At 40.1% G+C, this 20,539-nt stretch overlaps 1 protein-coding gene across 2 annotated transcripts in view; it reads left to right on the plus strand.

The window, feature by feature from the left end:
• Window positions 1-20,539, plus strand: part of MRE11 (MRE11 double strand break repair nuclease) — a 72,211-nt gene that overhangs the window by 22,147 nt on the left and 29,525 nt on the right. For both annotated transcript variants that reach the window (XM_077780611.1, XM_077780612.1), the window contains exons 8-14: window positions 1,645-1,830; window positions 2,707-2,878; window positions 4,108-4,188; window positions 7,159-7,285; window positions 10,194-10,294; window positions 10,904-11,077; window positions 17,950-18,012. In XM_077780611.1, the coding sequence (XP_077636737.1) occupies window positions 1,645-1,830; window positions 2,707-2,878; window positions 4,108-4,188; window positions 7,159-7,285; window positions 10,194-10,294; window positions 10,904-11,077; window positions 17,950-18,012 (904 nt within the window). The remainder of the gene's footprint in view (window positions 1-1,644; window positions 1,831-2,706; window positions 2,879-4,107; window positions 4,189-7,158; window positions 7,286-10,193; window positions 10,295-10,903; window positions 11,078-17,949; window positions 18,013-20,539) is intronic.

Consider the following 20,539-nt stretch of genomic DNA (forward strand, 5'->3'; position numbering starts at 1 on the left):
CTTAATAATGTGGAGGGTGGTCGCTGGCCTTTCCTGATTGGGTGTTGCAAGGGTGTTTCTCCTGCCTTGGGCAATGTGTAACTAACTGCCTGATAGTTTCGGGGAAGCTGAAACTTAGGCCTTCTAGTTTAGAGGGGAAACTTAAAGCCTGTCATGGAGTCAGTTTGGTTTAGACTTGTGCCCTTATAGACTTGAAACAGAAGAGCACTCTGTCATGTAATAAATTTCCACAATGCTGTTTTGATCAACTTCTGAGTCACAAGTCAAATATAAGTCATAGAGTCAGCCCACAGGCATAATCTTCCCTCTTCGTGCAAGAGTTGGTGCTCTGTGAAGGCACGATTACGTCATATAATATTTGAGTTATTCTATTTTTCTTTAGTGATAATATACCGTCAATATGCTTTTTACATGAAAACACTCTTAGATACAGGAGCCTGCAGCTTCTCTGATTTCCCTTCCTGCTCTTCCTTGCCTTCACTCTGCTCAGCCACTCTCCGGGACTCCCTGCAGTCCTTGAACTCACTGAACACATTCCCACCTCGATACCTCTGCTATCTGCTCTGTGACTCTGCCAGGACTCAGCCCTCTTCTAGGGCCTTTTTCCCTTGCTTACAGGTTTTTTTGTTCCTCTTGCACGCTTGATCCCTCCCCACAGTTCTCTGCTCATGTGTCACCTGGCAAGGTGGCCTGTCCTGACCACCTTGCACATAGTAGCATTCTTGTTCCGTATCACTTTCCCCTTTATTTTTCTTTACAGCACTTAGCAGTGCCTGGCAGATTATACATGTGCACATCAGCCCGTGCATATACATCCCGTAGTATTGCTTGTTCTGCTAGCGCGAGGCCTGTTCACTCCTGTGTCTTTGGTGTAGAAGAGGCCTGGGACACTTGGCACGCTATGGGCACACAGTAAATGTTTGTTGAAGGAACGAGTATTGATTTGCCTTAAGCCCGTGCTGGGTTGAAGTATTTGAACACTTTTACTTAAATTCCCGGTGATAAAGTCGGTGTTTGGGAAAACTTTCTTCCGATCTTTCCTCGCTTTGGTTTTTATATATCTTTTAATAATAGCAACCAATCTAGGTATAAAACCAGAGTCCTCAAATATTTTCATACAGTATCTCATTTAAGAATATTTTTTATGAAATTTGTTTATAAATTATTTTAATTCATCTCTTAAGTAAGACAGACTTTCTTACTCTCATTCTGAGTAAACAAAATGTGCTAAAAGACTGGACATCATTAGAGATTTGGTTCTTTTCTACAAAGTGTAGACTTAATTCACTTTCGTTTTCTGATTTTATATGTATGTAATCAAACCAACTGACCCATTTTCATGACTGAGAGAGCTCATACTTTTCTGACTTTCCCTCTGTAAAGCCTTTTGTGATCTGCCTCTCAGTGCAAATCGGCCCCTTTCTCCTCTGTGGTGCCTGCTTGTCTGTGCCCTGCAGGTGTGTAAACCTTTTGAGGGCAGGAATTAGGTATTATCTTTGCATCCCTAATCTCTTGAATAGATTCTGCCACTTAGATGTAATAAAGCTTTAATGAGTGGAGAAAGAAAGATCTGTATAGATTTACTTAATATGAAGTGTCTCTCTATCTCTGGACATTTATTTATTTTTTAAAATCTTGGTATAGGAGTAAACACGGAAATACTAACTTCATTCCAGAACAATTTTTGGATGACTTCATTGATCTCGTTATCTGGGGCCACGAACATGAGTGTAAAATAGCTCCAACAAAAAACGAACAACAACTCTTTTATGTATCACAACCTGGAAGTTCAGTGGTTACTTCTCTTTCCCCAGGAGAGACTGTAAAGAAGTAAGTTACTATTATATTTTCCAAATCAATTAAAATTTTAAAAAATACCTGCTATGATACTATCATCAGGATATTGATGGTTATTTATATGATAGATTTCTTTATGAAGATTGACCATTCAGTGTATTCTTACTGTTTCCCTAGCTCTTAAGCTGTTTTCAACAGGAGAGCATACCGGTGGTGTTAGTGATTTTTCAGCTTATTAGGCAAATTCAGAGCTAAATGTTTTTACTAATCAAAGTTAAAGTGCTATCAGTGATGATTACTAATTTCCCAAAGTCCATTTATAAACAAATTTACATAACGCTATTTAATTGAGATTTTTCTGGTTATAAATGCAATATTATAGCATTTCTGACTTCTTTTAGTTCTTTAATTATATGGTAAAGTAGTTAACACTGATTAAGCCCAGTGTTTATGATGGTTTGCACCTCTTGAATACACTCAGATTTTGATTGTTATAATGGTAATAGGTTTAAAGAATATGGTAGTAGGATGTATGGTTTTTTTTCTTGATAGTTCTGCTAGTTCATTTTATGTATATACGTGTACATATATACACAGGTGCAGTGTGTATATATATACGCCACTGTCATAGTCCTGGTAACATTTTGTTAGATCTATTATCTTTCCCTCACTAAACTGTATTATTTGTTCAGACTGGAGGGATGAGTGGATTTTATTCTGGAGAAGAAGGATGTTTAGCATTTGTTCTGTGATAACAGCATTAAGACAAGTTGCTAAAAAATTTTTTTAAGAGTATGATTTTATAAAGAAATATTTTGTAGAAACTTAGAAATATGATAGTTTTGATGTGCACATTTTCCTGAGAAAAGTTACAGTGTGACTAGGCTTTTGATTCCCTCCTCATTTCAGGCATGTTGGTTTGCTGCGCATTAAGGGAAGAAAGATGAATATGCAGAAAATTCCTCTCCACACAGTGCGGCAGTTTTTTATGGAGGATATTGTTCTGGCCAATCATCCAGACATTTTTAACCCAGATAATCCTAAAGTAACCCAGGCGGTACAGAGCTTCTGTTTGGAGAAGGTAATTTCTCTGGATAAAGGTCAATGAGATGTGCTTTGGTTGAGGGGTTATTTACATTTAATTAAATGATTTAGTGGAGTAGGGGAAGTGGCCATACCTGTTACATTCTCAGGTCTCAGGAAGGCTGCAACGACTGCTATTGTTCCACAAATGAGTTTAGTTGTATCAAAGGGCTTTTTTTTCCTAGTGTCCCAGATGGAGGAATGTTACATGTAGAAGAAGCTTTATTTAATTAAGACCCCTCCCAGTTCCAATCCTCTTCTCAAAAACATACACTTAATCTTTTCTTTTTATTCTGATTGGATAATTTGTGCATTTCATCTAGAGAGCAGGCAGTGGCTTTGATTGGGGAACGGGTGGGGACTGTGGAGGGTGAAGAGAGCCTTATCATCTTACCTCATTTGTCTCTGAAAGCTACCCCAGATGAAACCCTAAAAGTATGTTTACTTTGTGCCTTATAGCTTCACCAGAGAAGTACCATACCTCACCAGATTGCCATCCTTGGACCTCTGAGACATTCTAGAGCCACTGCAGAAGTGGTGTGAATGCGTGCAATAATCTGTAAATCGACAGTTTAATGACATTAATTGTGGGCACTGAGTTCTTAAAATTACCACTGGTATTCATCGGCCACTTACATATTCTGGGCACTGATGACAGCATTTTCCATTTAATCCACTCAGCAGTGCTGTGGGTGGGTAGAGTGTGCCATCCACATTTTATAGGAAGAGGAACTGAGCCTTAGGTGGAATAACTCGCCCGGTGTCACTGTGTTCCCAGCAGCACGTAACTCCCATAGCTGAAAAACTGTAGACCATGCTGGATTAGGGAGGATCCAATCCCAAAACTCCCATCAATGCTGTGGTTTCTGTCTCTGTTCTCCTGTTTGGCCCCATGACACCCGCTCTGTAGGTAGCTGTCTTACACTTCAGTGAGGAGGTGGTATTTCCATGTGATGGCACACAGATTCCCAATGTCCCTACAGCCAAAAGAGCATGGCTTTCCCAGCAGTTCCATTGGACTGAAGTTGTGGATATGTCCCTAGGAGGTGGAAGATGAATTGATTGGTCAGGCCTATGTCAGGTCTGTCAGCCAAGACAGTTTAGACGGAGTAATTCGCTGTTGTGGGATGTTGCGCTATAGAGATTCAGCAACATCCTCCCTGACCTCAACTTGCTAGATGCCAGTAGTACCCTTCTCCCAAGTCATGACAGTATTTTTATTTTGAGATTAAAGAAATGCTTGAAAACGCTGAGCGAGAACGTCTGGGAAATTCGCAACAGCCAGAGAAGCCTCTCATACGACTTCGAGTAAGTCCTATTTAGATAAATTAAACTTTATTATTTTAATTAGTAAGTAGAGTATTATAATAATAAGAGCAATCACCATCTGGCACCAGAAATAATAAAGCTACCAGGATTTGATTTAATCAGAGTTTGATTCTGATAGGTTTGATACTTGTTTCCTTTTCTAAAGAATTTGTTCTTTTTAATAGGTTGGCGGAGATCTCTGCCTTCATCTTCTACTGTCTCCCTCTTCCTCCTCCATCATCAGCTAGCTCTGCCTGTCTTTATGTTCATCCAAACCCGTCCAAATACATAGTTCTTATTGCTCATGTAACATTCCATTCCCCAGTCCACTATGACCAAGGCTCTCAGCCCACCATCTCACTGGGAGAGATGACCTTCAGTTGTCGGCATTCTCTTCGAGTTATGTTTGACCCATCCTATCTCTGAGCTTCCTTTTCAGCCTAGGCATGTGGCTTTAATGACCACCTATAGAGTGATGACCCCCAAATCTTTACCTCTGGCATAGACCCCCTTGTTGAGGTCCAAAAGCCCGCCGCCCCGCCCCCCCAAAGCCTGATACTCCAGGAATAATCACAAGAGCAGCACTGACATCACCTGGGAAATTCTTAAAAATGCAGAATCTCAAGTCCTACATCAGACCCACTGAATTGCATTCTTTCAAGATTTTATTTTTGTATGTAAATCTCTACCCCCAATGTGGGGCTCCAACTCCTGACCCCAAGATCAAGAGTCATGTTCTGCCAACTGATCCAGCCAGATGCCCCTGAAATGCATTTTAACAAGATCTCCATGAGATTTGTATGCACATTAAAATTTGAGAAACTCTGGGATATAGAACGTGAAGGTAAAGAGTACAGTCAAAGCCAGAATGCCTGGGTTCAGGCATGTATGGGTTCAAACCAATGTATGATCTTGGTTTGTACCTCATAGATTGACAAAATCTAAATGAATTAAATACTGACTTGCACAGGAAATAATCTGGTCCTTTTTATTCCATTGTCATTGCTGAGGTTGAGCCCTCATTTTTCTCTTATCTGGCCTGTAACTGCAGCCTCCTACCTGACTCTGCCATTATTTTTCCCCCTTTCCCCACCTCTGGTCTATTCAGACTAATGCCAAAATCATCCTTGTAAAACACAGTCTTGGCATGTCTTCTTTCCTGTCGAAAACGGCTTAATGATCCCCTAGTGTGAACAGGAAGAAGTCTACACTCTTGCATGGCATTGAAGAGTTTGTATGTCCTGGTCAATACCAACCTCTTTGGCTTCTTCCTCCTTTTTCTGCCAGAACCTTCTAAGCTCCAGCTGTATTAGGTTAACAGTTGCTGTTCCCTGGGTCCTGTAGAGTTTATTTTACTCTTTCATATCTTTGTCCCTGCTGGTCCTGCTGTGTGGAATATGCTTCTCTCCTTCCATAGTATCTCTTTCAACATCCACTTGTTTCCCCTTTTCCAAGAACCTTTCTTGACCTCCCTTCAGAATCAATGCTTCTTCCTTTGTGTTTTCAGCCTGCTTTGTACTTGCTTGTTATAATACCATTCACCTTCTGCTTTCAGTTATCCACATATTTGTCTTCCCAGTCAACTTGTGAATTTCTTGACAACCAAAATTATGCTTTTTTATGGTTATATCCCTGGCCCTTAGCAGAGTGCCTAACACACTGTGGACTCCTCAGTAAAGGTTGCTTAATGAACAAGATTTGTGGCTCTTCGGAGCAGAAAATTACAAATCAGGCTAAGCTGGATCATAATTCATGAAGTGTGAAGAATTTTGTGGAGACCCAGTAGCATGAGCATTTAGCATTTTCTGTTCTATAACATGGATGCGGTAGAGGTGTAATGATCCCCGTAGTTGCTTTGGGAGAACCACATAGTTCTCTTGTCAGGTCTGAAGATCTCATTTCTCATCTATGTCTGCCTGATACCATTAGAACCAACCAAACTTAAATAGAAAGTTGGCATTCCTTTTCCTAAACACAGTAAATTATTAATTTACTCATGAAACAAAATTTACTCATGAAACAAAATAACAAATGTTTTCATATAAGTAATATTCCAAAGTATAATCTATCAACCAGGGGACCCTCATTCACTTTTTGATTAAGTGAACAAGTACTTTTTGAGTACATTGTGTTCTGCATGCTGAGGGATACAGTGATGATAAACCAGAGAAGATTTTTAATTAATGGGGCTTATGGGAGGTAGAGGTATGAGGAGAGACATAAAAAGTAGATAGCAAGTAAATGAACAAAATGCCAGGTAGTGCTAAGAGGGACGAAGAGTGTAAATTGGGTGGAGGTTAGGGAATAGTGATGCAGTACCCTGCTGATTCTCAGAGTTTTTATAACAGCTGGTTCAGGGAAATGACTATATCTCTTGGGAGAATAATGTATGTATTTCTCGTGAAAATAATGGTCATAAACTTCATAATTTAGAGTCTGCCTTGAGAGTGACTGTTCTAAATAGATACTGTGTTTTAAAGGTAATTATTTCTTGAATCTAACACATTTGATTCTCTTCCTCCATGGACTTTTCCAGCATTTATTCCTTAGTGTGAAGTATATCCCTAAGATGATAGCAATTAACTAATGCATCTAGATCCAGCATTTTGTTTCATTGGAAAATTTTCTTTCTGTTTTCAAAGTTTAAATATTTATGTATAGAAACTTCCCCTCCTTTCCATATGGTACTCCTGGTGCCTAGACTCTTAGTGTTGTCATGGGCTGAGGAATTTATTCAGACCTTGTGGGAATTCTTGCTGTCTCTTGATTCCATCAAGTAAAGTGTCTTGTGTACACGTAGAATCCTTTGAAGCTTTATGTCCTCAGTAGAATAAAAGAAGTAACACTATCGTGATCTTTTAACATGAATTGTAGAACATTAATTAACTGACTTAAAAGTATTGAGCATCAGCATAAATAATAGAATTGTAAGCTGTTTCCAGGCCTTCATAGCTTATTTTGTATTTCCAGGTGGACTACAGCGGAGGTTTTGAACCTTTCAGTGTACTTCGCTTTAGCCAGAAATTTGTGGATCGGGTAGCTAATCCAAAAGATGTTATCCATTTCTTTAGGCATAGAGAACAAAAGGAAAACACAGGTAAGCTAGTTACCTTTACAAATGAAAAAGCTTTTTATGGGGTTTACAAAAATCAGTTTTTAGTAAAAGAAATACGAAATAATAAAAATGTTTTTGTGTGATTATTTCCCATATCTTGGACAAGCTGATATTGGAATAATTAAATCTCTTCTAAACATTAGATAGCCATCATTTTTAAACCTGTGGATATTAATAAAGAAAGGAAATTTTTCTCTGCAGACATAGTTTGTAAAAATAGTGCTGCTGAGTAACAGTACACATAGACTTTAGAAATTTATTGCTCAAAATACACATTATTGACTATCCATTATTAATGTTTCGAGAATATACTCAAATTTTGCACAAGTATTTCAGCATTTGCATATACAGGATTTAGGAAAATTCTAGTCTTTTACAGTAAGAGGTGTCCCATAGTTTGATGTCTCTGATAATCACATAATTAATTTCCAATTAAATTTCATAAGTACTATTTCCAGTTAGCTTATTTTTTTTAAGTTTTTATTTTGAGAGAGAGAGCTCATGTGCAAACATGCGAGGGGCAGAGAGAGAGGGAGAGAGAATCCCAAGCGGGCTTCATGCTGCCTTGTCTCAAGCCTTGATCTCACGAACCGTGAGATCATGACCTGAGCCAAAATCAAGAGTCGGGCACTTAACTAACAAAGCCACCCAGGTGTCCTTATTGTCCCTGTTCTAAATGCATTTATAAAAATAGGCCATCCAGCTGAAATAGTGCTTCTTCATTAGAAATGTTAATCACGTTAAATGTAGACTCTTCTTAAAGCTATTGAGTCAGATAATTTTTATAGAAACATATGATCTTTTATATCCGTAAGCTATTTAGGTTTTTATTAACCAAGATTTAATGAGCTTCTGTTTTCAATGTCAGATTGTGACCAAATTTTCTATGCTGTTAATTTAACCTGAAACATTGGTTCAGGTATTTATTTATTTTGAGAGAGGGAGAGAGAGGGCCCACACATGAGTGGAGGAAGGGGCAGAGAGAGAGAGAGTCCCAGGCAGGCTCTGTGCTGTCCTTGTGTGGCCCTACAATGTAGCCAGACTTGAGGCTCAAACTCACGAACTGTGAGATCATAACCCGAGCTAAAATTGAGAGTCAAATGCTTGATCAGCCGAGCCACCCAGGCACCCCTCATTCAGATATTTAAGTGGAACTCAGAGTACTGTTTTAGGAAAAAATCCGTATCAGATAATTACTTTCCTATGCTATGAATTTTAACCAGCTTCTTATGTATAGTGGTTTACTCTAATTGTCCATCCTTACCAGTCCCTTGAGATGATAATAATACAGGATATAGAACTAGTATGTTGTTACTTGAGTTTCAACCATAGTCAGTCTTATTCTAATGATTCCTTTTTGGTTTAAACGTAAATTGCTAAAAGGAAGGTGGCACTTTGGTCAGTCAGTTAAGCACCCAACTCTCGATTTCGGCTCAGTCCATGTTCTCTCAGTTCATGAGTCCGAGCCCCGCACTGGGGCTACGCTGACAGTATGGAGCCTGCTTGGGTTTCTCTCTCTCCTTCTTTCTCTCTCAAAATAAATAATAAACTTTAAAAAAGCCAATAACCCTTTTGTACATTTTATTGAAAGCATTTCTTGTTATTTTGGTCACCTCTGCTTCTTAACTACATGTGTGACATTGTACAAAGTACATAACATATCTGATGTTGATTTTCTTGTCTGTGAAATTAGGATAATACCTAAGCCTGCCTCACAGAACCGTGGTTAAGGATTAGATGACACGCTGGATGTGAATTGTCTTAACACAGTGTCTGGCATAGTGAAATGTAGTGATCATACTTAGGAAGTCATGTTAATTCTACTGTCTTGAAATTTAAAAACAATTTCCGTTCACTTGTCTCTAGTACTTTGCAGGAGGCACACTGAACATTGTGCCTCTTTACCCTATAGGCCATTGCACATATCTTTCCCACTGCGTCACATAGTTTTTCTCTTTTTCTCATTTTGCTTAGTGAATTTTACGCATTCTGGAGGTCTTGATTCAAATGATATAACTGCATTTGATATTTGCACATTATTTTCAACCTTCTCTGAGATTTAGTTCATTTCTTTCCTGTGTGTCATATTCTCTGTTCTTCCTTCACATGGCACTTCCCACCTTAATTGTAATCATTTGTTGGGTTTTCACGGCCAGGTCCAAAATCCGTTAGATATTATTAGATATATAGTTCCCCTGACAGAAGTTAATAGCAGAGGAGATACTGGACCCTTTGCTTCTTGGCTTCCTACCCAGTGCTGTTTTTGCAACAACTACCCTGCTTCTGAATGTAGCAAAAGTGCTGTAAGCATACATCCCATCTGTCTTGCAGAATATTAAAAAGATACATACTTCAGGGCTGAGATTTAACTAAGTTAATAATTTTACAGTCTCATCTAGGACATTCATGAGTGCAACTGGCAGTCTTAGTTTTGTTTTGAGCTGTGCATATGTGGTGGTGACTGTCATAGAATTCTAAGTCACTGTCTCGATTTGTAATAAGGAACTGGCGATTTTACCCACAATTGCTTTTGTATCATCCGGGCAAATGTCAATACAGCGGAAAAAGTTAATGACATCTTGGTGTCATGAGAGTAATCTTGTCCCTGAACATCCCCTGAAATGGTTTTGGAGATCCCCAGAGGTCTGAAGGCCACCCTATGGGAACAGCTGTAAGTGACATAGTACTCGGTGATAGGGGGAAAAATACAAGCTTTGAGGAAAAGACTGCAGCTATTAGCAAAAATGCCATGTTTTTGCCTCAAAATGCCTCAGGCTGATTGTTGACAGTTTGACCATTCTGACTCCACTGAGCCAAACCTGCTGTGAGTTTGGGCACTTTAACACTGTAAATGGAAGCCACTATTTTTCCACGGACTTCTTTTTTCTAGGAGAAGAGATTAACTTTGGGAAGTTGATCACAAAACCTTCAGAAGGAACAACTCTAAGAGTAGAAGACCTTGTGAAACAGTATTTTCAAACTGCAGAAAAGGTAACTTCTTAATTACAGCCTACATTTTCAATAACAGCTATCTTATGGTAACAGACTTTAATTTGTCATATGTATAATTGATACTTTGAATAAGGGGCATCTGGTTGGCCCAGTTGGTTAAGCATTCGACCTCCCAATTGTACGGCCAGCTGATTAGCAACCTTAATTTCCTCTGTAACCTCAATTCTCCTTTGCCTTATAACATACTCACAGGTCCCAGAGACTAGGATGTGGACATGCTTAGGGGCCACCATTCTGCCTCCTGCACTGGTTAACCTAGTCTCCACCATTGGCTACCGTTTTAGGACCCTGCATCCCAACCACTCAGGCCTCTTTATTTCTTCATGTCTTCAGCACTACTCCCGTACCTTGTTTTTACTTGGCTTTTTCTGGCTCTTGAGTATTTATTAGTAGATTTAATTACTGCCCATTGTTTTGTTTTGTTCTGTTCTGTTTTACTTTGTTTTGTTTTCCCTTCAATAACTAGATACCTTTTTTGTCTTTTTTCCGCTGGTAACATTGTACTATAATTTTCCTTGCTCGTATAGAATTATTTGATAAGGAACAGATCCTGATTTCTGCATCCAGTGATTTGTACCTCTTTCACAGAATGTGCAGCTCTCACTTCTAACCGAAAGAGGAATGGGCGAAGCAGTACAAGAATTTGTGGACAAGGAAGAAAAAGATGCCATAGAGGAATTAGTGAAATACCAGTTGGAAAAAACACAGCGATTTCTTAAAGAACGTCATATTGATGCCCTGGAAGATAAAATCGACGAAGAGGTAACTAATTTGGGGTGGATAAGTCTAGTTGGACACTCTTTCCTTAAAAGTACCTCTGGCTTTCTTTCTGATAAACCAGGGTTTAACCTCTCTGATGTGTTTAGTTTCCTCATCTATAAAATTGAGATCGTAAAATGAGAAAGTAGAGAAGGTCTAGAACAGAATCTTAAACATGATTGTTACCCATTAAATGTTAGCTTTGTTCCCCATAGATGGCATCTTCTGAAGATCATGAAAATGCTTTAAGATGAACCGTATCGGATGAAAATTTCTGTTCTGCTTTTCAGTTTTTTAGTAAGCTTTGTTGCAGATTTTGAATTTCATCTAGAAAATGCATTCTCTCTAAGCATAAAAGCAGTGGAAGAATCAAAGGAAAAGCTCTTGAAGTTTGACTGCATAGAAATTGTGAATGTTTGCATGTCAAATTATCAAAAAGTCAAAATGTACTGACATGGAGAAAATATTTGTATGTGGGCAGAAAAAAGGTTGATACTCAAAGTATTACAGAACCTTTATAATAGTCTTAAGAAAAGTAGTAAACATTTCAATAGAATAATGAACAAAGACATAAATAACTGGTTCACAAAAGAAATACCAATGGGTAATAAGCATATGAAAGTGGTGTTTAGCTTAGAATAATCAAAGAAACTCATGTATTTTGGGGTGCCTGGGTGGTTCAGTTAAGTGTCCAGCTCTTGATCTCAGCTCTCAGGGTCATGAATTCAAGCCCCACAATGGGCCCTGCATCAGGTGTGAACCCTACTTTAAAAAAAATTAAAAAAAAAAAAGAAAGAAAGAAAGGAAAGATGAAACTCAAATGTAGTTTTATTTGTCAGAGTGATAGCGATTTGAGAAGAGTATTTCCTGTGCTGCTGGTAGGAGAATCAGGTTTGAGCAGCTGCTGCACCAAAAGGCAGTTTGTCAGCGTGTGTCAACAGGCTTATGATCTGACCTTTAACTCAGCCCTGGGAAATTTTCCCAAGACAGCAGTGAGATAGAGATTCGCGTATGGAGTAATTTATCTAAGTGTTGTCTGCAGTGGGAAAATTTGGAAAATGTTTTGGTGAAGGAAATGTTGGCACATATCTAGTGGATACTATGCAGCCATTAACAAATTACATTTTTGGAGAACATGGAAAAATATTTTCAATGTTATGTGGGAAAAGAATTCCAAAAATTTAAAAATATGTAGAGTATGGTGCCAGTGATTTTTTATTTTATGTATGAGTGTGTGCATGCAAAGAATGGAAGAAAATATTTCAAACATTATCAGTTGTTATCTTCAGGTAATGGGCTTATAGGGGATCATTTTCTGTATCTTCCAGATTCCCTCTGAGCAGAACAAAATATTATTTTTAAAACTCATTCCTTTTGACTTTGATTTTAGTGCTTTTAGCCAACATGGTTCTCTTAAAGTCTTATGATATCATGTCAGTATGCAACTTATAATATTCTATGCCAGGCACTTCATCAGTGAGCATAAGTATTCTGCCTTCTAAAATCACTCATTCTGCGACACTGGGTGTATGGGGTTCATAAATTTTTGGCGGAATGCATTTCTCAGTTTAAGTGCCAAAAATAAAACATGAACATCTCCCCCAAATAAAACTGTGAAACTCCTAGGAGATAACGTGTGAGAAAACCTAGATGACCTTGGGTATGGCAATGACTTTTTAAATACAACACCAAAAGTATGATGCATGAAAGAAAGGATTAATAAGCTGGACTCTATATAAATGAGAACCTGCTCAGTGAAAGACAATGTCAAAAGAATGAGAAGACAAGCAACAAACTTGAAGGAGAAAATATTTGTAAAGGATAACATCTGGTAAAGAACTGTTAAAAGTCAACATTAAGAAAATAGCCCTGATATAAAATTGGGCCAAAGACCTTAACAGACATCTCACCAAAAATGTACAAATGTCAGGTAAGCATATGAAAACATGCTCTAGGGGCACCTGGGTGGCTAATTCCATTAAGCCTCTGACTCTCGATTTCGGCTCAGGTCATGATGTCACAGTTCTCATGATCTCACAGTCCTGATAGGGCAGAGCCTGCTTGGGATTCTCTCTCTGCCTCTCCCCCAATGACATGTGTGTGTTCTCGCTCCCTCAAGAATAAATTAATTAATTAAAAAAGAAAACGGGCGCCTGGGTGGCTCAGTTGTTTGAGCGTCCGACTTCAGTTCAGGTCATGATCTCACGGTTTGTGTGTTCGAGCCCCGTATCAGGCTTTGTGCTGACAGCTCAGAGCCTGGAGCCTGCTTCAGATTCTGTGTCTTGCTCTCTCTCTGTCCCTACCCCACTTGCACTCTCTCTCAAAAATGAGTAAACATTAAAAAAAATTTTTTTAAAGAAAACTTGCTATGTATCCTGTGTCATCAGGGAAATGCAAATTAACAATGGCGTATACCACTATGCATCTATTAAAATGGCCCAGATCCAGAACCCTGACAACACCAAATGGTGATGAGGATGTGGACAGCAGGAATGCTCAGTCATTGCCACTGGAAATACAAAGTGGTACAGTCTCTTTGGGTGACCGTTTGGCAGTTTCTTAAACAGCTTAGTATTCTCTTACCATGTGATCCAGCAATCACGCTCGTTGCTGTCTACCCAGCGATGTTGAAAGCATATGTTCACATAAAAATCTGCCCGGAGATGTAGGTAGCAGCTTTATTTATAATTGCCCAACTTGAAAGCAACCAACATGTCCCATTAGCAGGTAAATGGAAAGTAAATTGTGAAACATTCAGACAAGGGAATATTGTTTAGGACTAAGAAGAAACGAGCTGTCAAATCTGTGAAAGGACATGGAGGAAATTTAAATGCGTATTGCTAAGTGAAAAAAACAGTCTGAAAAGGCTACGAACTGTGTGATTTCAACTATACAACATTCTGGAAAAGGCAAAACCATAGAGACAGTAAGAAGATCAGAGGTGGCAGGGGCTGAGTGAAGGGCAAGAGGAGGGACGAATAAGCGCCCAAAGGATTTTAGGTCGGCGAAAGTGTTCCGTATGTGCCTATGCTGGTGGACACATGACATTACACACTTTTCCAGACTCCTAGAATATAGGACCCCAGGAGTGAACCATAATCTAAACTCCGGACTTTGGGGGCCTCCAAAAGGCAGCCAGGCTCTTGACTGAGGCAGTCAGGCCCTTGATCTCAGGGCTGTAAATTCGAGCCCCACGTTGGATGTAGAGATTACTTGAAAAGAAAATCTTAAAACAAAATCCAAACACCTATGGACTTGGGTGATTATGATGTGTGAGTGTCAAATGTCCCAATGCTGGTCGGGGGGACATTGATAATAGGGGAGTCTGCATGTGTGGGCAAGAGGGTATATGGGAAATCTCTGTACCTTTCTCTCAATTTGAACCTAAAACTACTCTTAAAAAACAAACAGTAAAGCAAAAAACCATCCCCAGATGTCATGGCTCCTGAGACAGTACTTGAGGGATGGGCTGTGTGGTAGCTAAGGGCGTAGCCTCTGGACCAAATGACCTGCATTCAAAATCAAAACCCTTAGTGCCTGTGTAAAACCATCAGTAGGTTTTTTAACCACTCTCCACCTCAGTTTTCTCATATGTAAAATGGGGACAATAATACAGCTTCTGTCAAGGTGGTTGTGAGGATGAAAATGGTTAACACATGTAAAGTCCTGGAACACTGCTGGCACACGGAGCCTGCGCGGCATTTTTACTCTGACTCATTTCTCTTGCATGAATGANCCATCAGTAGGTTTTTTAACCACTCTCCGCCTCAGTTTTCTCATATGTAAAATGGGGACAATAATACAGCTTCTGTCAAGGTGGTTGTGAGGATGAAAATGGTTAACACATGTAAAGTCCTGGAACACTGCTGGCACACGGAGCCTGCGCGGCATTTTTACTCTGACTCATTTCTCTTGCATGAATGATGTAGCATTTTTGTATGGCATATACCACCCAGAGCACTGTTACATACTGTGCCATTTTTAAAACCAATTCTGTCGCCACAGGCATACTGTCCTTCTTTCAGCTGAAACATCAAATAAAACTCTTCGGTCCCACTTCCATTTAGCTAGTATTCTACTTCGGTGTTTCCCTCTTAACAGCAGAATTGCTTCAGAGTTTTCTGCAGTTGCTGCCCTAATTTTTTCCCTCCCTCTTCCCTTACATCCATCATCCAGATGGTTTGACCCCATCATTCCAGTGAAGCTGCTCATTCAAAGTCGTCACCAGTGACTTCTCTTGCTAAAGCCACTGTCATCTTAAATCTTCTTGAAGCCATTTTTTCTTTGGCTTCCGGGCCCACAGTCTTCTGGTTGTCTTCTGTCTCACTGTGCGTACTCTCCCTTCTGTTGTTTCTCTCCTCCCTCCAGCCTCCTGTGTTGGAGTCCCTAGAACTCAGTCCTTGGAGCCTCCTTTATCTACACATCCCCTTTATAATTTCATCTAGCTGCCTGGATTTAAATTCCATCTGTTTGGTGGTGACTTTCAAAAGTCTAGCCCAGATCTCTCCTCTACGTAAGATTGCTGTGGCCAGCAGCCTGCTGGACCTTTCTACTCAGATGCTTAGTAGACGTCTCAGACCGCTAACCCTCCCCAGTCTGAAGTGCTCCATTCTCAGTCTTTGCTGTATGGGTCATGTCCTGGTGGAAACACCATTCTTTCTGTTGCTCAGGCCAAAAGCCTTCAAGTGATCCTTGGCTCCTCCTGTTCTGTCACTTGTATCCTTACTCTCTAGGTCTCCTTTGGCATTACTGCCGAGTACATACAGAATCTGACTGCGAGTTCTCATGCCTTCGTCCCTCCCTGTGGTCCAGCACGCATTGTCATTTCTTGCTTAGATTATTCCAGTATCCTCCAAACTCCTCCCCTTTTTGTACCTGTGCTCCTCCTCCACCCCCTATTCTCAATTCAGCTGTCGATGATCCTAATATATTTTAGATCAAGTCACTCCCATTTAAGATAAAGTCCTTATAGTTTTTTATGAGGCCCTATTCAGTCTGGCTTTCCATTATGTTTTTACCATCCTACCTGCTTGCTATTTCTTACGCATACCATGCACACTTCTTTCTGCCCCAGTGCCTTTACAAAGCACATTGTTTCCTTTGATTAGAATGTTCTTCCCTAATTATTTGCAAGATTCATTCCCTTTTGCAATCTTTGCTCATAAATTACCTTCTCAGTGAGGCCTTCCATGATCATCCTATTCAGATGTGACCTCTCCTCAGCCTTCCTCACCCTCTTCCCGCTTTATTTTTCTTTGCATAATTATTGTCTTTTGCCAGGATTTCACAGGTTCAGATATTGGAAGAACTCCAGACTCCATTGAACATTCTTCATTTAAGGGGTTTTTTTTGTGTTTTTTTTTTTTTTTTAAGTTTATTGGGGGTGGGGAGAGGGCAGAGAGAAAGGGACAGAAGCCCAAGCAGGCTCAGTGCTGTCATGGCAGAACCCAACAAAGGGCTCAAACCCACGAACTGTGATTTAAAATTTTTTTTTTTAATGTTTTATTTATTTCTAGGAGAGAGAGAGAGACAGCGTGAGCAGGGGAGGGTCAGAGAGAGAGGGAGTCACAGACTGAAACAGGCTCCAGGCTCTGAGCTGGCAGTCAGCACAGAGCCCGACGCGGGGCTCGAACCCACGAACCGCGAGATCATGACCTAAGCGAAAGTCGGACGCTTAACCGACTAAGCCACCCAGGCGCCCCCCACGAACTGTGATTTAAGTGTTTGACTTAACCCACCGAGCCACCCAGGCACCCCTAAGGCTTTTCCTTAAAGGCAAAGGATATAGAGCATCAGGAAAAAGAGTATGGGCAGACATTAAGGACCTGAGAGATGCCAGGCATAAATAGGCTCCCTGCATCCTCATTAGCACACAGTGGTCCCTGAATTGGGCACCAACATCTGTGCAAAAGTTCCCAGATCTTTTATGCCCTCTGGTCATATAATCAAGCCATGCTTCAAACCTGGGCATGCAGGTTGAAAACCAGCAGTAAATAAATGACCCCAGCTTAAAGCTCCCCAGAGATGAGCCTACTCGAGTTTTCTCAGTCTAGCTGTAAATTAACTCAATCCAATCCACCTTCTAAAATACAGTAGAACTTCCTATCTTGTTTCTGTTTATTGGCTACACACACACACTTGCCCATGCACGCACACAGTTGTACTCCTGGGAGACAGATTTGTCACTCTTGTTCATTGTTTTGTTCTCAGTTCCTACAGTACTGCTTGACACATAATGGGTGCTCAATAAATAGCTGCTACATAAATTATTAAACAAATAGAGCTTTTCTCTAATCATGTAGCTATACTATATTCTTGCCTTGTTGAGCAAGAATTTAAAAAAAAATCTCTAGTATCCTTCTTGGTTCCAGGACCATTATCAGCCAATGGTAAACATTCAGTAGTTGGTATAATGATCTTTAGAGGCCCACCCACTTCACATTACCATTTCAGAGCTTCCTAGATTCCCTACAGCCAAATGCCAAAGAATTATTTGAGCCCTGTAATAAATATTTCAAGCCTCTGAAAGAAGAGATTTTTGTTTTTAACTGTTTCACTAAAGTATAACACTCATATGTATTAGAAATGTGTTCTTCTTCCATTTGATTAGATTGTTTTTCAGTGACCTGGAACATTTTGACAGGAGGTAAGAGTTTTGCTTAGGGCCTGTATATATTTTTTAGAGTACAATTCTGAAGTTTTAATGTAAGTCACTAGGAAAATATGATTTCTTTAGTCAGTGTTTTGTGAGACAAAAGACTACTTCTGTTTTCAGGTTTTTTGTTGTAATGGGAAGCATTTCTTATTTGTAGCACACTTATCTTTACGTGAGAGGAATAAGCAACATGTTTGTGATTTACTCTGTTTTAATACAGGTACGCCGTTTCAGAGAAAGCAGACAAAAAAACACCAATGAAGAAGATGATGAAGTTCGAGAGGTAATTTCTGCTGTAAATTCCTGTGCTTCTGTGTCCGTTTAAGTTAGAATGACTAGTAAGTTTGTTTACAGAGGAGTCAGTCCACAGGACCTAGGTTTGGCTGATAGGACTGAGCAGGGATTGGCCGAGGATAGCTGCCTTTGATTTACCCCATTTCACCCGATTCTGCTTGCTTCCATTCCCTTCTTTCCCTTTTGCTCTCGTCTAAAACTTATTTAATTTTGTGGGGGCAGGGGACGTATGCAGCAAGAGCCCTCATTAATCAAAATAATACAAAATTGCGATCAGAACATCTTATCAGTGTAAAATGAAATCTAACCCTACTGAGCTGCTGTTATTTTGGGCAAAAAAGGAAGAAATAGGCTCTTGCTAGCAGCTTTAGCACAGGTAGATACATGGTGTCCTCTGAGCTTTCTGATGTGTTGAAATGGACTTGGTCACCATCAGTGCTGTCTTTCTCAATCTCTGCAGTTTAGGAACTTCTGGTTAGCGACCACTGACTTAAGCTTCAGGCCTCTATGTGGTACTTGGTGAATTCACTGGTGAAACATATTTTCTATTTTCCCATTTGTCTCTCGTGTTTTATGGTTGCTATGTAGTATTTAAAGGTCGTCGTATAACTTATTTACTATTGGGATTTTGTCTTGATTGCTTTCATCTGTGTCTGTTACAACCTAGCCAATTCTACTGGCATTAACCACACAGACATGGGAAGCGTGTGGTTCGTGTCCACCAGAGACTCGCTTTATTTAGTAGGTGAGGCAGATGTATGTAGAAGGAAAATTGTTAAACCTTACCATGGCCCGAAATGTCATCCCCACTAATTAATACAACTTTCCTGCTAGTCCATTGTCATTTTCCTCATCAGAACTGCCGCTGACAGGTGGTGAGTTAGAAGGTGCTGAAGCACTTGACACATCCCTCAAATTAACTTTTTTGAAGTCCACTGTTTTCTCAGGTCCAAGGAAAAAGGGATTAATGGAAACCCCATTTCCCACCCCCACCCCCGTCACCACCACCCTTTAAATATTTTTTGCCTTGTTTTAAGCACACAGCGTCAATACCTGGGATGCCGAAAAGAAAAAGAACCCTGCCTAAGGAGACAGGGACTCTCAATTTACTTTTTTCCCCTCTGAACTCTCTTCCAGAGGAGTCTGTTTCGTGGTTGATCTACTGATGACTACTAGATAATACCACACAGCCTTTAATGTGAAGCAGTTTTAGATCCTGACATAGGAAAGATCATTTATCAGATAATTCTTTAGTATCATCTCTAAAGGCCATTAGACTTTCTTTCTTTTTTAAATACAGTTTCCAAGTCTATATCTGATTTACTTCATCATCTGTCATACCATACTGGCTACTTAGGATTTTAAGCTGATTCAGTAATAAGCTGATCCAATAATTCTTATTTGGAATGTTAAGGAATAGGAAAGTGAGAGTTTTGGTGTTTGTTTTTGGTTTCTCTCTCTTATGACAAAAGTTTGATGACTTGCGCTTATTGTGGGGAAAGTTGCCGCCTCTCCCCACAAGTTGTATCCCGGTTCATTAGAATATGTATAAATGTGAACAGTATAGTAACTCAGTTAAAAGCCTTTCTTTAGAAAGAATATGCAGGGATATTGGGTGTCTGGGTGGCTCAGTCAGCTGAGCGACTGACTTTGGCTCAGGTCATGATCTTGCAGTCCGTGGGTTCAAGCCCCTCATTGGCTTCTGTGCTGACAGCTCAGAACCTGGAGCCTGCTTCAGGTTCTGTGGCTCCTTCTCTCTCTGTCCCTCCCTGCTTGTACTGTGCCTATCTCTCTCTCAAAAATAAATTAACATTTTTGGGGGCGCCTGGATGGCTCAGTCGGTTAAGCGTCCGACTTTGACTCAGGTTATATCTCGCGGTTCGTGGGTTCGAGCCGCGCATCGGGCTCTGTGCTGACAGCTAGCTCAGAGCCTGGAGCCTGTTTCAGATTCTGTATCTCCCTCTCTCTCTGACCCTCCCCTGCTCACACTGTCTCTATTTCTCTCAGAAATAAATCAAACATTTAAAAAAATTTTTAAAGGGTCACCTGGGTGGCTCACTCAGTTGAGTGTCTGACTTCGGCTCAGGTCATGATCACGCGGTCTGCGAGTTCGAGCCCCGCATGGGGCTCCATGCTGACAGCTTGCAGAGCCTGGAACCTGCTTCCGATTCTGTGGCTCCCCTTCTCTCTGTGCCCCTCCCCCACTCACACTCTGTCTCTCTTGCTCTCAGAAATAAATAAAACATAAAAAATCAAAAAAATTTTTTTTAAATAAAAATAAATTAACATTTTTTAAAAAAGGATACATGAGGATAGTCTTCTAAATGTCTAGTTTTGTGAGTTTCCTTGGCTTCTTCCGCTTGTACAACTTAATACTATCTCCATCGTGTAATATAGGAGCTTTTGCAACATAAACTGACATTACTAGCAGTAGGGCCAGTACTGACTACAGGTTTTTCCTACCTCCTGCCTTTCATTAATAGCCTTCAGTAATTGATTATAGAACTAAAAGCTAC

The sequence above is a fragment of the Crocuta crocuta genome, unplaced genomic scaffold, assembly GCF_008692635.1.
Source record: "Crocuta crocuta isolate KB4526 unplaced genomic scaffold, BGI_CrCroc_1.0 scaffold78, whole genome shotgun sequence".
NCBI lineage: Eukaryota > Metazoa > Chordata > Mammalia > Carnivora > Hyaenidae > Crocuta > Crocuta crocuta.